At 35.3% G+C, this 12,219-nt stretch overlaps 2 protein-coding genes across 4 annotated transcripts; both read right to left on the reverse strand.

The window, feature by feature from the left end:
* Positions 1-52: 52 nt before the first annotated feature.
* LOC121796237 (3-oxoacyl-[acyl-carrier-protein] synthase II, chloroplastic-like) lies at positions 53-6,168 on the reverse strand. Of its 2 annotated transcripts, none has more exons than XM_042195025.1 (13): positions 5,605-6,168; positions 4,692-4,897; positions 4,396-4,599; positions 3,885-4,091; positions 3,676-3,721; positions 3,525-3,604; positions 2,782-2,850; positions 2,594-2,678; positions 1,773-1,927; positions 1,601-1,681; positions 1,063-1,122; positions 472-633; positions 53-305 (listed from the first exon to the last, which is right to left on the reverse strand). In XM_042195025.1, exons 1-12 carry the CDS (start codon positions 5,909-5,911, stop codon positions 517-519), a joined length of 1,617 nt encoding a protein of 538 aa, XP_042050959.1. In that variant the 5' UTR covers positions 5,912-6,168; the 3' UTR covers positions 53-305; positions 472-516. The 2 variants fall into 2 exon arrangements, with proteins under 2 accessions (XP_042050959.1, XP_042050960.1); XM_042195026.1 differs by lacking the exon at positions 5,605-6,168 and adding an exon at positions 5,026-5,147.
* A 2,823-nt stretch (positions 6,169-8,991) lies between these two features.
* Positions 8,992-11,349, reverse strand: LOC121794148 (G2/mitotic-specific cyclin-2-like). Of its 2 annotated transcripts, none has more exons than XM_042192188.1 (8): positions 11,265-11,349; positions 10,516-10,560; positions 10,343-10,411; positions 10,154-10,219; positions 9,876-10,094; positions 9,685-9,783; positions 9,423-9,602; positions 8,992-9,349 (listed from the first exon to the last, which is right to left on the reverse strand). In XM_042192188.1, the coding sequence occupies exons 2-7, from the start codon at positions 10,516-10,518 to the stop codon at positions 9,573-9,575; spliced, it is 486 nt and encodes a 161-aa protein (XP_042048122.1). In that variant the 5' UTR covers positions 10,519-10,560; positions 11,265-11,349; the 3' UTR covers positions 8,992-9,349; positions 9,423-9,572. The 2 variants fall into 2 exon arrangements, with proteins under 2 accessions (XP_042048122.1, XP_042048123.1); XM_042192189.1 differs by having other exon boundaries at positions 9,419-9,602.
* Positions 11,350-12,219: the final 870 nt, after the last annotated feature.

Genomic DNA, 12,219 nt, shown 5'->3' on the forward strand with positions numbered 1-12,219 from the left:
CAGTTCCAAGTCCAACTCACACACACACCAACAATCACAAGAAAACAGTTAATTGCAGATGCAGAATCCTATTCAATCAGATCAATACTTGCATCAAAACTTAATAATACAAGATTGAAATCTCTGTTTTGGTAGGTCACTGGAAGTAGCTAATTTTAATCAAAATCAAGGGTTAGTAGTTACAGAAGAGATTGTTTTCTGTATCCGGTCAATGCAAAAGATTAACACAGCTACAATTTGGAGGATCACTAACACTTCTTTCCTTCGTTCGATCATCGTTCAGTACTTATGCAGATACAACCCATCTACACAAACAAAACAAATACATCAGATTAGTTTAGAGATTCCTAGACCTTATAGGGAGGCAGGGGTGTAGTTTGAACTTTTCGGGTGTCTAGTTATTATCGACAGAAGCCATTCAGAAAAGTTTTCAAGAATTGAAGTGAAAACAAATAGTATTAAATTCCATACCTCCACCTCCATCGTGGTTCGATTTAGTATTAAGAGCCATAAAATCTACTTGAATGGAGCGAACAGAATTGAGGAATTATGGCCACCAAACCCGAAAGAATTAGACAGAGCAACCTTAACATCAAGTCTTTCTTTTGTTGGTCCAACAAGTACATTTGTGTCCTGGATAAAGAACGGGTCATCAATATAGACGTATAGCTTTAAAAAACAGTAATGGGGAAAGAAATGTCTTAACTAGAAACATTATTTGGTCATCTATTAAAGCTAAGCAGATTCATGTGGCCAATAAAGGGCCGGAATAAAAAAATCAAACAATTCTACAAGTGCACTTGTCACTACAGAAATATGCTGGAAATAATTGTAGATGGACTCGAAGTTCAATCATGCATATTATCAACTTATATCTTGAGCATTTAATGTCGACGCTATATATGTCCACATGCTCCTCATCTACGAAATTATAGCTAGCAACCAAAGTTTTCAGCCACAATTCAGCATGTTATAATAATGACTACCAAACACATTTATCTGAATCACACTGAGAGATTAACGAAATCAGAACATGAAAAGAAAATTCCTCTAACCACATACCACAATGTCATCTGGATTTTCAAGATTGACATTTGGATGAACCCAGCCAGTTCTTATTGCCTACAAGAAGACAACATGTACTTTAAGTAAGGACGAAGTATGCATACCCTTATTCAAATCAAATTAGAAAATAAAATAGAGTGCACATCCACAGAATAAAGAATCACAAAGCATGAACTTTTAAGAATTGAAAATAGTAACATAATAATAGAGAGTCAGGGACAGGAAATATAATTATGAATCAATTCACTAAAAGAATAAAGTGTAGTAAGGAAAGACTTATTAATATAAACGTGATTATAGATAATCAACAAATGAGAACCAACAACTCTAAACTCGAAAGACAAGAAGCTGACCAGCCCAGCATGAAAGCTTAAAACTTAAGCATCCAATTATTTCAAAATTCAAAATTATCCTTCATAAAAAAAATGAGTAAATACTTCCCCCCCCCCACCTCGCCCCATGTGCGCCTGCCCCTAATTGGCCCATTATGATAATTATTTTCTGAATGTGCAAACTAATGATATCTACAACACACCTGCACAGTTGCAACAGCCTCCACAGCACCAGCTGCACCAAGTAGATGCCCTATCATAGATTTTGTAGAGTTCACCTTCAACTGAAAAATACCCGAATTAGGAACAAACTGCAGAGGAAACCTTTGGCACTAAACACATAGTATGAAATGAGAGGAAACGTTTAGAGTAAACCTCGGGGTTCTGCCCAAAGCAATGTAAAAGAGCTTGATATTCCTTCAGATCACCAGCTGGAGTAGAGGTTGCATGTGCATTTATATAATTGACATCTTCCTTAGAAACTCCTGACTGGGCCAGAGCCTTCTCTATGCAGAGAATTATACCAGTTCCTGTTTTTGCATATGATCAAAAGGGACAAAATCAAGGGAATTTAAAATGAATTTTGCAAGAATGCAACTTAGGGGTTACTGCTCATAATGTTGAAAAGGCTAATGCAAGCACATAGAAACCTCACAGATCTACCAAAAATCAAATTTATAGAGCATTGAGCAGAACTATTTTTGGCCATAAAACAGATCATAGTTAATCTCATAGATCACTGGTTGTTGTTCCAAAAGTGGCCGGATTTGATTTAAAACCGAGTGCTTAGCCTTTTATACGTCCTATACTTAAAGGGTTGAATTTAGATTCTTTTGGTTCTTAGATTATAAGTACTTTCTTTCTTTGTTGGAGCATTGGAGTCCACAGGTTTAGAGGACACTAAAGAAATATAAAATAAAATAAAATAAAATAAAAAACAAAAAATAACACTATAGACATTTTTCCTACCTTTTGAGATGGCAAATCAACTAAGAATTCTTGTTTTCCCACAAACTAAATTTTGGCAAGTTTCATAAATTTTACTAGAATGGAACTAAAAATCATAAAAGATAACTAGGTTATGGAAGTTGGCAGGAAGATCAGATCATAGTGCGGCCATTAATGCAGCAACGAGACCAGCCCTAACTTAGCATCACACATGCATGTTAATTTAGGTACAAGAAAGATGGATGCACCTTCTGGATGAGGTTCTGTCATGTGATAGGCATCACAAGTGAAGCTTCCACCAAGAAACTCAGCATAGATAGTCGCCCCTCTTTGCTGATGATTCGTAAATAATTAGAAAGATTACAATTTAAGAATAAACCAGGGAAGTCATCAGCATATAAATATAAAGTTTGTACTAATTGGATTTTCTTGACACCTTAGCATGCTCAAGTTCTTCAAGAAGTAATACTCCAGCCCCTTCTCCCATAACAAATCCATCACGGCCCTGTTCAAGACCAGAATTAAGTAGCATGGGAAGTGATAGTTAGTGTGTGCTATAAATGAATTATGTTACGAACATGTAACTTAAAAACTGGGTTATTTTCATCTTCGCATCAAAGTCCTCATTTGATAGTTATTTTATCTATAGTTCTTTCAACTGTCAAGATTATAAATCTAAACTGCCAAGAAATACGAAACTAGAACCAGGATCATAAATAATGAACAGAGCACTATCACATATATGTGACAAAAATGCCAATATTTAGATATTGCAAGTACCCACCAGTAAGAATACAATGTTAAGTGGATAATATAGCCGGTTCATTAATAATTATATGAATTAATGTATAATTTAAGGAATATTTTGACACGTTCACAAGCTCAAAGTCAACAATAGTAATACTGTGTTGCCATCTACTTTTACCCATTACGCATAGATTTTACACTGGACATCTTAGACAGTTCTTTCATATCAGTGATTACACTGGATTTTGAAAAGATAATAGTAGCATGATTTAAAGCATATTAGACTCCTAACAAATAATGATAGTGGTAGGAACATGCAGCATATGGACATTTTCAGTCAGTCAAACATAAAATATGTGGGGGCATCTAAACTTCCTCCAAACATCCAATAAAATTCCTCCAATTAAGGTGGGAAACAATGAAGAACATTACATTATCCCAGGGGCGTGAGGCTTTGGCGGGATCAGAGTTCCTCTGTGACAGTGCTCTGCATGCGACAAAGCCTCCCAATCCTGCACCAAGAGTCTATGATCAGAAATGAAGGGAAGACCATATGAAACCTAAGTAATAAATAAACTAGTACCAATTGGGATAATTGCAGCATCTGATCCCCCACAGAGCATCACATCCTGTAAATTCTCAGCTAGAATCAGCATGCAAGACGATGAACAAGATGTAGGTGTATATTTTGATATTTGTTAGTTGATTCTTCTAAGATCATGGAACAAAATGGAAGTAAAATTTGAAACACTAGGTTAACTCTGAAGCTTCAAAGAAGAATGCAGCACTTACAGCTTCACCCCTGATGATGTGGTTTGCCGCATTTAATATACAAAAGTTGCTTGTTGCACAAGCAGTAGATATTGAGTAGTTAGGACCCATCCACCCTAGATCCATGGCAAGCATGGCAGAACCCATGTTTGTAGTAGCAAATGGTACACAAAATGGATTCATCTTTCTATATGAGACTCGTAGAGCTTCAATGGCATCATGAAAGACCTGGTCAAAAAACAAAAAAGAGGATATATATTTATATTCACATAATTTGATGAGAAAGCCGAAAGTCCCGATTGAACTCAAGTAAAAAACTCACTTTTATGCAAAGAATATGATGGTTGAAAATGGTATAACAATGTAACCTCATAGAGAAAGTGCTAATGATGTCTATCCACCAAGGTTTAGTCATGGTAACATAAGCGAATGGAATAAGTAGCCGAAATGACATACATTCACATTTCTGATTACTCTACTTCCCCTCAACCCTCTTCTACTAATTCTTATGCAAAGAATAAATTTTTCATACCTTCATGCCACCCATAGCCGAACCAATCAGCACACCACATTTTGCTTTGTTTAACTCATCCATGACATCTTCCGTAATTCCTCCATCAGCCAAAGCCTTCTTGCCAGCTGTCAGCATGTAAAGCATGAACATATCCATTCGCTTGGAAAGCTTGGGAGCAACCAAGCCATCAGTTGAGAATGACTTTATCTCCCCAGCAATTCTCTAAAATTTAATATTGAGTCAAAATCACTTTAAGTCAGAAATTGAGTCCAATAACCTTAAAAAATGATAAGAAAACAACAAGCATAACATACTGTTGGAAACTGGGAACAATCAAAAGCCTCAATCACACTAATGCCACTGGCTCCTTCAAGTAGGTTATCGTAGAAGATGTCTGGATCATGACCAAGTGGTGTCTCCACACCCATACCTGTCACAACCACCCTTCTTTGCTTGGTTGGAGGTTTCGTCTTGGGTGCATCTTCCATGATAGGATGTATGGCTATGGCCATTGCTTCTCCTGAAATTCAATTGAGTAGTTAGAGAAAGCAGCAAAGCACTTTCATGGTCTAGCAAGTGCATTCCAAAATTCCATTAATCCAAAATCACAGTAACTGGAAGCAGTCAATAAGGTCATAACAAAATTACCCATCTAAACAAGAAAGACTATTGCCTGAAAAGTATCAGATGGGGTGAGATATCAAACACTGAGATATTAAAATCATCTCTCTCCCTAACTTGGTCCTAAATCTTGGTCACTAACTAACCTAGGTATATCCTACATCACTTATCAAACGAGCCCTTAGGGTGTAAATGTCAAATCTACCCAAAACCCAAGCTCACCTACCTTCTGTAAACTAATAACCCTTGTATAAACTATTATCCCATTTATGTCTCAGATACGGATGGGCCATACACTAACCATAGAAACGAAATTCAAAAGGCACTAACTTGGCCAGATTTTATGTACCAGAATTTGCGGTTTAAGTCCAGGGAAGCTGTTGAATTGCTTCATTCATTAACAAAACAGCAAGCAATCATCAAATAGCAGCTCAATGAACAAACTAGTGAACATGTGTCAAGCCAATTTTGAGGCTCAGTGAATGAATCTCAATCTGAATTGGATTTGAAGCGCAGTGGTGCATCGAAAATTGACCCAAAACAGAAACATTCAATCAAAATCGGAGTCACAGACTAGCAATCAGTATCCGAATGAGAGAAAATCACCAGAGCGAACGGCGGAACGGTGCGATTTCCGGCGCGTGCGGTCATCCTTGGATGCGAAACCGAAGAAAAATTCGGAAGCAGAGGAGGATTCGCAGAAGCGATCGCAGGGCTCGAAGGTCAAGCAGGAGGTCATGAGATTGCGAATGCCGGAGCCGACGACGGCCTTCCTGCGGCGGCGCACCGCCCACTTGCTGAGGCGCGAGGGGTAAGAGGAGAGCATGGAAACAGAGGAGGAGGAGTCGTTTCCACAAGCAACTGACATGCATGCGGCCATCAGCCACGAGCACACCGCCGATGACGCCGCCATCCTTGGCAGAAATGCGTGGATGGATGGTGGTGAGTGAGTGTCAAAATTGGCGCTTCGGAGAAATCTATAGAGGTATCAATAATAATAATAATAATCCAGAAAAAAAAAAGCAGAAGAAAGGTCTGAGATTAGCAGAGGCGAAGGCGACTAGTGTGGGAGTGGGGCGACCACCAAAATCAGGGTGGTGAAAATCACGAAGAAGAGGGCTCTCTGATTCAATCTCGGAGACAGAGAGAGAGAAGAGAGAAGATTTATGTTTGCAGAAGACAAGTTTTTTATGTCCAAACATTTTTTTGGCTATTTATTTTTTTCTTTCCTGCTACTCTTTTTATGATTTAAAATTTCGGTTTTAACTCACTATGATTTACTACTTACATTTAATCGACAAAGGAAGAATAAATTATTTTAACAATATTTTTAATTTAATACTTCATCGGCACTTAGTAACTAAAGTAAAAATCATCGAGCGAGCTGTTCATTTTAAATCATGGAAAATGAAACAATATAATTTATAAATATATAAATTATTTAGATAGGTAAACTCATACTCATAATTTAGGGGGCAATCGACATCTGGGGATTAAATTAACAGCATTACAAGATAATCCTAATAGGCTTTGGAAAATCTCAATTACTTTTGGATTTCAAAATTGACTCTAAATTGTAGTAAATTATTCTTGTAATTAAAACATTCCACGTGTGAGCGTATAAAAGTACAAATATTTTCTTGAAACAGTATTTTATTAAGCTAAACAGCTTGAAAGGACATAGCTAGCCCTCACCTAACTTATTTCAAACATAAATTATCATTCATCGGGTGAATATATATGTATATCAAAGTGCATATGAATTTTTTAGAAGAAAATAGAACAGTATCATAATAGAACAAAATTTTAGAATAATATTATAGGGCAAATAGTATATCAAAACTCAAAGAAATTTGGTCAAATTTTGATATATCACATAACTTTAAAAAATGACCGATTAAATCGTACGGTTTGAGATTTTCTGAATTGTTCCATGAATTTGAATTTGGAGGAAATTGAGTGTTTAGTCATATTAAATCATAACTTTATCAAGAAGAAGAAGAAGAAGGCTTAGTATTTTTTTTGTAAAAGACATAAATCTGGAGTGGAACAACATCGTTTATTAATTTATACCACGTCATATGTTCTCGGCATCCATGTCAGGCTCAACTTTCCTCAAATTCAAGTTCATGAGATAATTTAGAAAATCATCAAAGTTATAATTTAATCAGCCATTTTTTAAATTTATGGGATAGACCAGAATTTGACTAAACTTTATGATTTTTTTTGCTGTCCATATATTATATCAATTGCAAAAAAATTTAACTAGCTATTTGGTTAATTAATTAATCCGTTTTTTTAACGTAGTTTGGCAAAATTATGCATGATTTGCCTTGAGTGATATGTTAAATTTTAAAAATATAGAATTGAGTATTTGAAATGCAATATAATCAAATAAAATATAATCAATCCATCAAAATAAATAATAAAGTAATTCGATTTTTTTTCAGCATATCATGTAATGTATATTAAACGCCATAAATTTTGGGTGACAATGATACATGGCCTATTTTTAGTAGAGTTGCAACACTAGTACTAACAAATTAATTAATTAACTATAACCATGACAAATTAGTACTATAGTATTTTGTATTTAGCAAAAGTGTGTAGAGATACGCATTAAGCTAGAGCTAGGTTAGAGTATACATCATTAATATCTTAGAAAATTGCAATAAATCAAAATTAATTACACGATAATTAAGAGCTAAAGTTGTCGAACTTCAAGCTCCTATAGTTGAAATGTTTACACGCTTTACAATTATCTTCAACAAAAGCTAGTAAAATAACTAAAGAAAAAATATACGAAAATTAGATCTGATATATCTAAGTATGTGTGCACGTATAACAAACGGTGTGATACTATTATACTATGCATTTTTTGGAAAAAAAATAGAACATGCTTCTTTTATAATATCAAAATTTTCTTTATTCCCCTGTATAGTTTGCTTACTCCCTCCATCCCGCTTTAAAAGTCCCGATTGAAATATTTCATAAATGAAAATAGGTCTTATATTTCACTAATTTTTTTCTGTTCATATTTTATTATAAAACTTATTTACCTCCAATCAACAATAAATGTCACATTTTGTCATTTCGATTCATCTCACAATAAGAATCAAATTTCTCTTTTACCATAAATGGTAAGTAGACTTCATATTCCACCAACCAATTCTACTCACATTTTATTATAAAACTATTATATATAAGTGAGACTTATAATTCACTAACTTATAACTCACTTTTCTTTACATTTTTTAAAACTTGTGCTCACACTAAATGTAATATATAAAGTAAGATCCACGTTCCGCTATCTCTTTTTACCAAATTTCCCTTATATTTTTTTAAATTCTTACTAAACTCTCGAATGAGACTTCTAAAATGGACAAAGGGAGTATAATATTATTAATTCCAGTATCCCTATGTTGAGTTCGTGTAGCTATGCCCCTGTGCAGGTACTAGGCACGCACGTGCACAATTTAACACGATTTCTCATTTTTTAAAGGTCGGTTGCCTAAAGACATGCCTACCACGTAAACATGACAATAAAATGGATTTATTTATTTTAAATAAAGGCCAAAATAATTTGTTTATTTTTTGAAAATAAAGGTTAGTAAAATATGTGGTGCAACATTTAAACCCCTGCTAATTAATATAGTACTAGTAGTACTTCTTTAATCCCATAAAACCTTGCAGAAATGTTGGATACGAGTTTAATAAATCTAATATTGTTCGTATAATTAATAGAAACGGTTCGATTTTAGTATTAGTTGTATTGTAAGTGGAGACAAAATCCAACATTATAGCCTTATAGGTATTGTGTGACGTGTGTTAATAAAAAAGTTATTGTAAGTAAAAGTATTATCAGAACATTTAACGAAAATAGAGAAATGAAGAAATCTAAATATGCATAGTACTTTTAGGATGGGTGACAAAAAGTTGTGGATGTGTCTATGTAGAAAAGAAATCTAAAGTTGCAAGATACACTAATCATAGTGGGTGGAAATTTTAATCGAATTAACAGACATGCAATGGAAAATATGGATGTACAAAGTTTATGTACTAACCAGCAAAATAGGGATGTACAAGTTTCCATCTCATCTATGAATGTAGTTTCAACTGTGCAAATTGTTACAAATCCAGTCCACCATCAATGCCTCTTCTTCTTTCTTATTCTTCTTCCCTAATCCTCTTCTTACCACAACTTATTTTCTCAACTTGTGCCCCAAGAGAAACAGCCGCCTCCATTTTAGATACGTTTAAGAATTTTATGGTGGCATACTTATAGTAGACACTGGTAAGGTTCCCCACTTTTGCATTCTTATGGAGTGTCACCATCACTCTTGCACATTCCCTGCGTAGTAACAAACAAATGAAAAATTGCTTAAGTATTAGATAATCCTATCATGCTTAATTTACTTACTCACATGAGATCATCACTCTTGTAGCCGGTATGTTTCTCACTTGCACCATTCCACCTCTCACTATTATCGAGAGTCCAGTTTGCGGTGAAGATTGAGGCAGCAGCGAGCAAAGATGGTTTGACGCGAGGCATCTCATGAGAAACTAGGGAGAGCTCAGAGAATGAAGAATGACATGTGCTCCACCTAGGGAAAAAAAATCTCACATTAGTCACATTTATATGTGTGTGTTTGCTTCAACAAAACTATATACTCCTATTTGACAAACCTTTTTGTTGGACTGAGCAACCTTAAGAAAGCTCTTCATGAACACGTATGGCGTGGGATGCCACAAATCAAACTTTAAGGTATCAAGTATTATCCACTCCTGCAAATAAAATACAAACAATCATTTGAATTTTGATATAGAATATGTTCCCATAGTTCAACCTATCACAGTGTCAAGGAATCATGAATTACCATCTCAACTACTTGTTTCACAGAGTATGCTGTTTCTGACAGCTGATACATCTTCGAGGAATGATCCCTTATTTCCTCATACTTGGCTGCTATAAACAAGGCACTCATTCCAACAAGTTCTAATTCGTATTGATCCAATTCTTGGACAGCCAAGAATCTATCTATGAGATCTACAGTACGATACAATGTCTCGGGAAAGAATCCAATGTCATTATGTGACTGCATTACACAAAATGTTAGCATGATTTTATATAAACCAATTTAATCAACATATTTACCTCAACCACTTCATCTATAAGCACCGCCCTTCCTACATGATAATATGATGGAATGTTACATGCTATCTGCAATAAAACAAGTACCACTGTCAGTTGTAATGTTATGACATTATTTAAAGGTTAACTAAAAGCTATACAAAAAACACAAACTCTTTTTCACATCAAGCTATTACAAAAAATGGTTTTAACCTCAGTTCTTTTGTGAAATGCCATCATGTCTTCAACGTATTCTGTCACAGCTACAATCTCCTCATCAGCCTAGGAAAATTCACAGAAATAGATAGATACAGTAGACATTTTGTAAAAAAAAAATAGCAAGCCAACAACAAATATAAGCCCTAATAACAACAATTAATAAATACCATAACGATTCTGGTGATATATTCACAGCAACATGTGAGTTTTCCCTGTGAGAGAGAGACAAAATATATAGAGAATATTAAAGTTACAAAATAACTGGAAACTTTAGAACAAAATCAACACTGAGTATACAGAGTTAAATAGCCATAATCAACCTAAAAAACTGATGCGAATATGCAACGTACACTGACTACTTCAATAGAGCATTGTCCAAACTAAAATAAACAAAAGAATGACACTATTTTATGTTTTCAATGAATTACAGTCGACCTATATTTTGAAGTTTCAATATCAGTTGATACGAGGTTGAGATGGGGAAATTTATATGTTATTTCCCTTATGATAGGAATCAATTTACTTTCCTGAAATTTTAGAGTAGATTCTTAATTCAAGATCAAATGAACCAGATTATTTCTAGTAAATACAGCCAGCCATCCGCTGATACTGCCCTAATCCCAAAATCACATATTCTTAATCCCACCTACGATTATATGTATGACAATGACACAATATCTATCTATCTATCTATCTGTCACTATATCAATCCAACAACACCTAAACGCATGAATAGGGCTGCATTGTTTCTGTCCCCATCCAAGAGAAATACGTAAATGTTAAAATTATAGTGAAAACCTAAACCGTTTTTCAACATACTCCAAAGCGTGTAGGCCTGTAGATTCTTGATTCAAGGTCATATGAACCAGACTCATGAATTGAGAGAATTTGGAAAAGAAAAACGCGAGATGATTACCTCGCCCCGCAACCGCAGCGAAACTCACAATCAGCACCAACGCGCGGGTTTTGCGTTTTCGATTAAAAAAAAAAAGAAGCAGAAGAAGAAGTGATTTTGCCGCTTAATTGTTCCTCCTCAATTTTGGATTTGAAATGGTAGTCGATGTGCAAATGGGCCGAGATCTGTAAGTAAATTTATGATTGGGCCCATATTAATCAGTACAGTAAATTTTAGAGCATCCACGATGCTTGGCCCAATATTATTCACTATAATACTTAATTTTAAGGGCATTCATAATGCTTCCATCCGAATGCCATTGCAGACCTTCCGCTGCCATGAGCACTCTAGTGGTCGGAGTGAGTTTCGTAAGATGTCCTAGGTAGTCCTCAAATATATGCGGGTCAAATTGGAGCTGAAATATCATGAGGAATTCATCCTAACTAGCTTAGGGATTGTTGTCTTAGATATACTCTATCAATTCGGAGGCCGGGTAATCGTAATCGATTAGATTGTGCACAAGGTCTAATTCGTTCGGCTCAGATTTTATGGCACTCCCTCCTTCCCGGCTACGATGACACATTCTTAATTCCGCACGAGATTTTAGGAATTGTTGGTTAATGCGTTTAATTGAGGAATATTTAATTGTAAAGAGAAAATGTGGTTCAGTGTATTAATTGGAGAGAGAAAGTTTCTAGAAATAGACACGCGCCATCTTATTTGGGACAAACTAAAAAGGAAAGTGTCATCTTAAGTGCGACGGATGGAGTAGTTGAAGTATTTCTTAACCCTAAAGTATTTCTTAACACGTCGTATCCACCCCGTAGGATTAGTCCCAATTAAGTGGGGGGGGGGTCCATGAAGATCTGGGATCACCATGCGGGCACACCAATGAGTCCGTTGGGGGTTCAGCATTTGTCTTCACAACACCAGTTAGTATCAATAACTACTGATTCATCACGTCATATGTCCTAGC

The sequence above is a fragment of the Salvia splendens genome, chromosome 3 (assembly GCF_004379255.2).
Source record: "Salvia splendens isolate huo1 chromosome 3, SspV2, whole genome shotgun sequence".
NCBI classification, from domain to species: domain Eukaryota; kingdom Viridiplantae; phylum Streptophyta; class Magnoliopsida; order Lamiales; family Lamiaceae; genus Salvia; species Salvia splendens.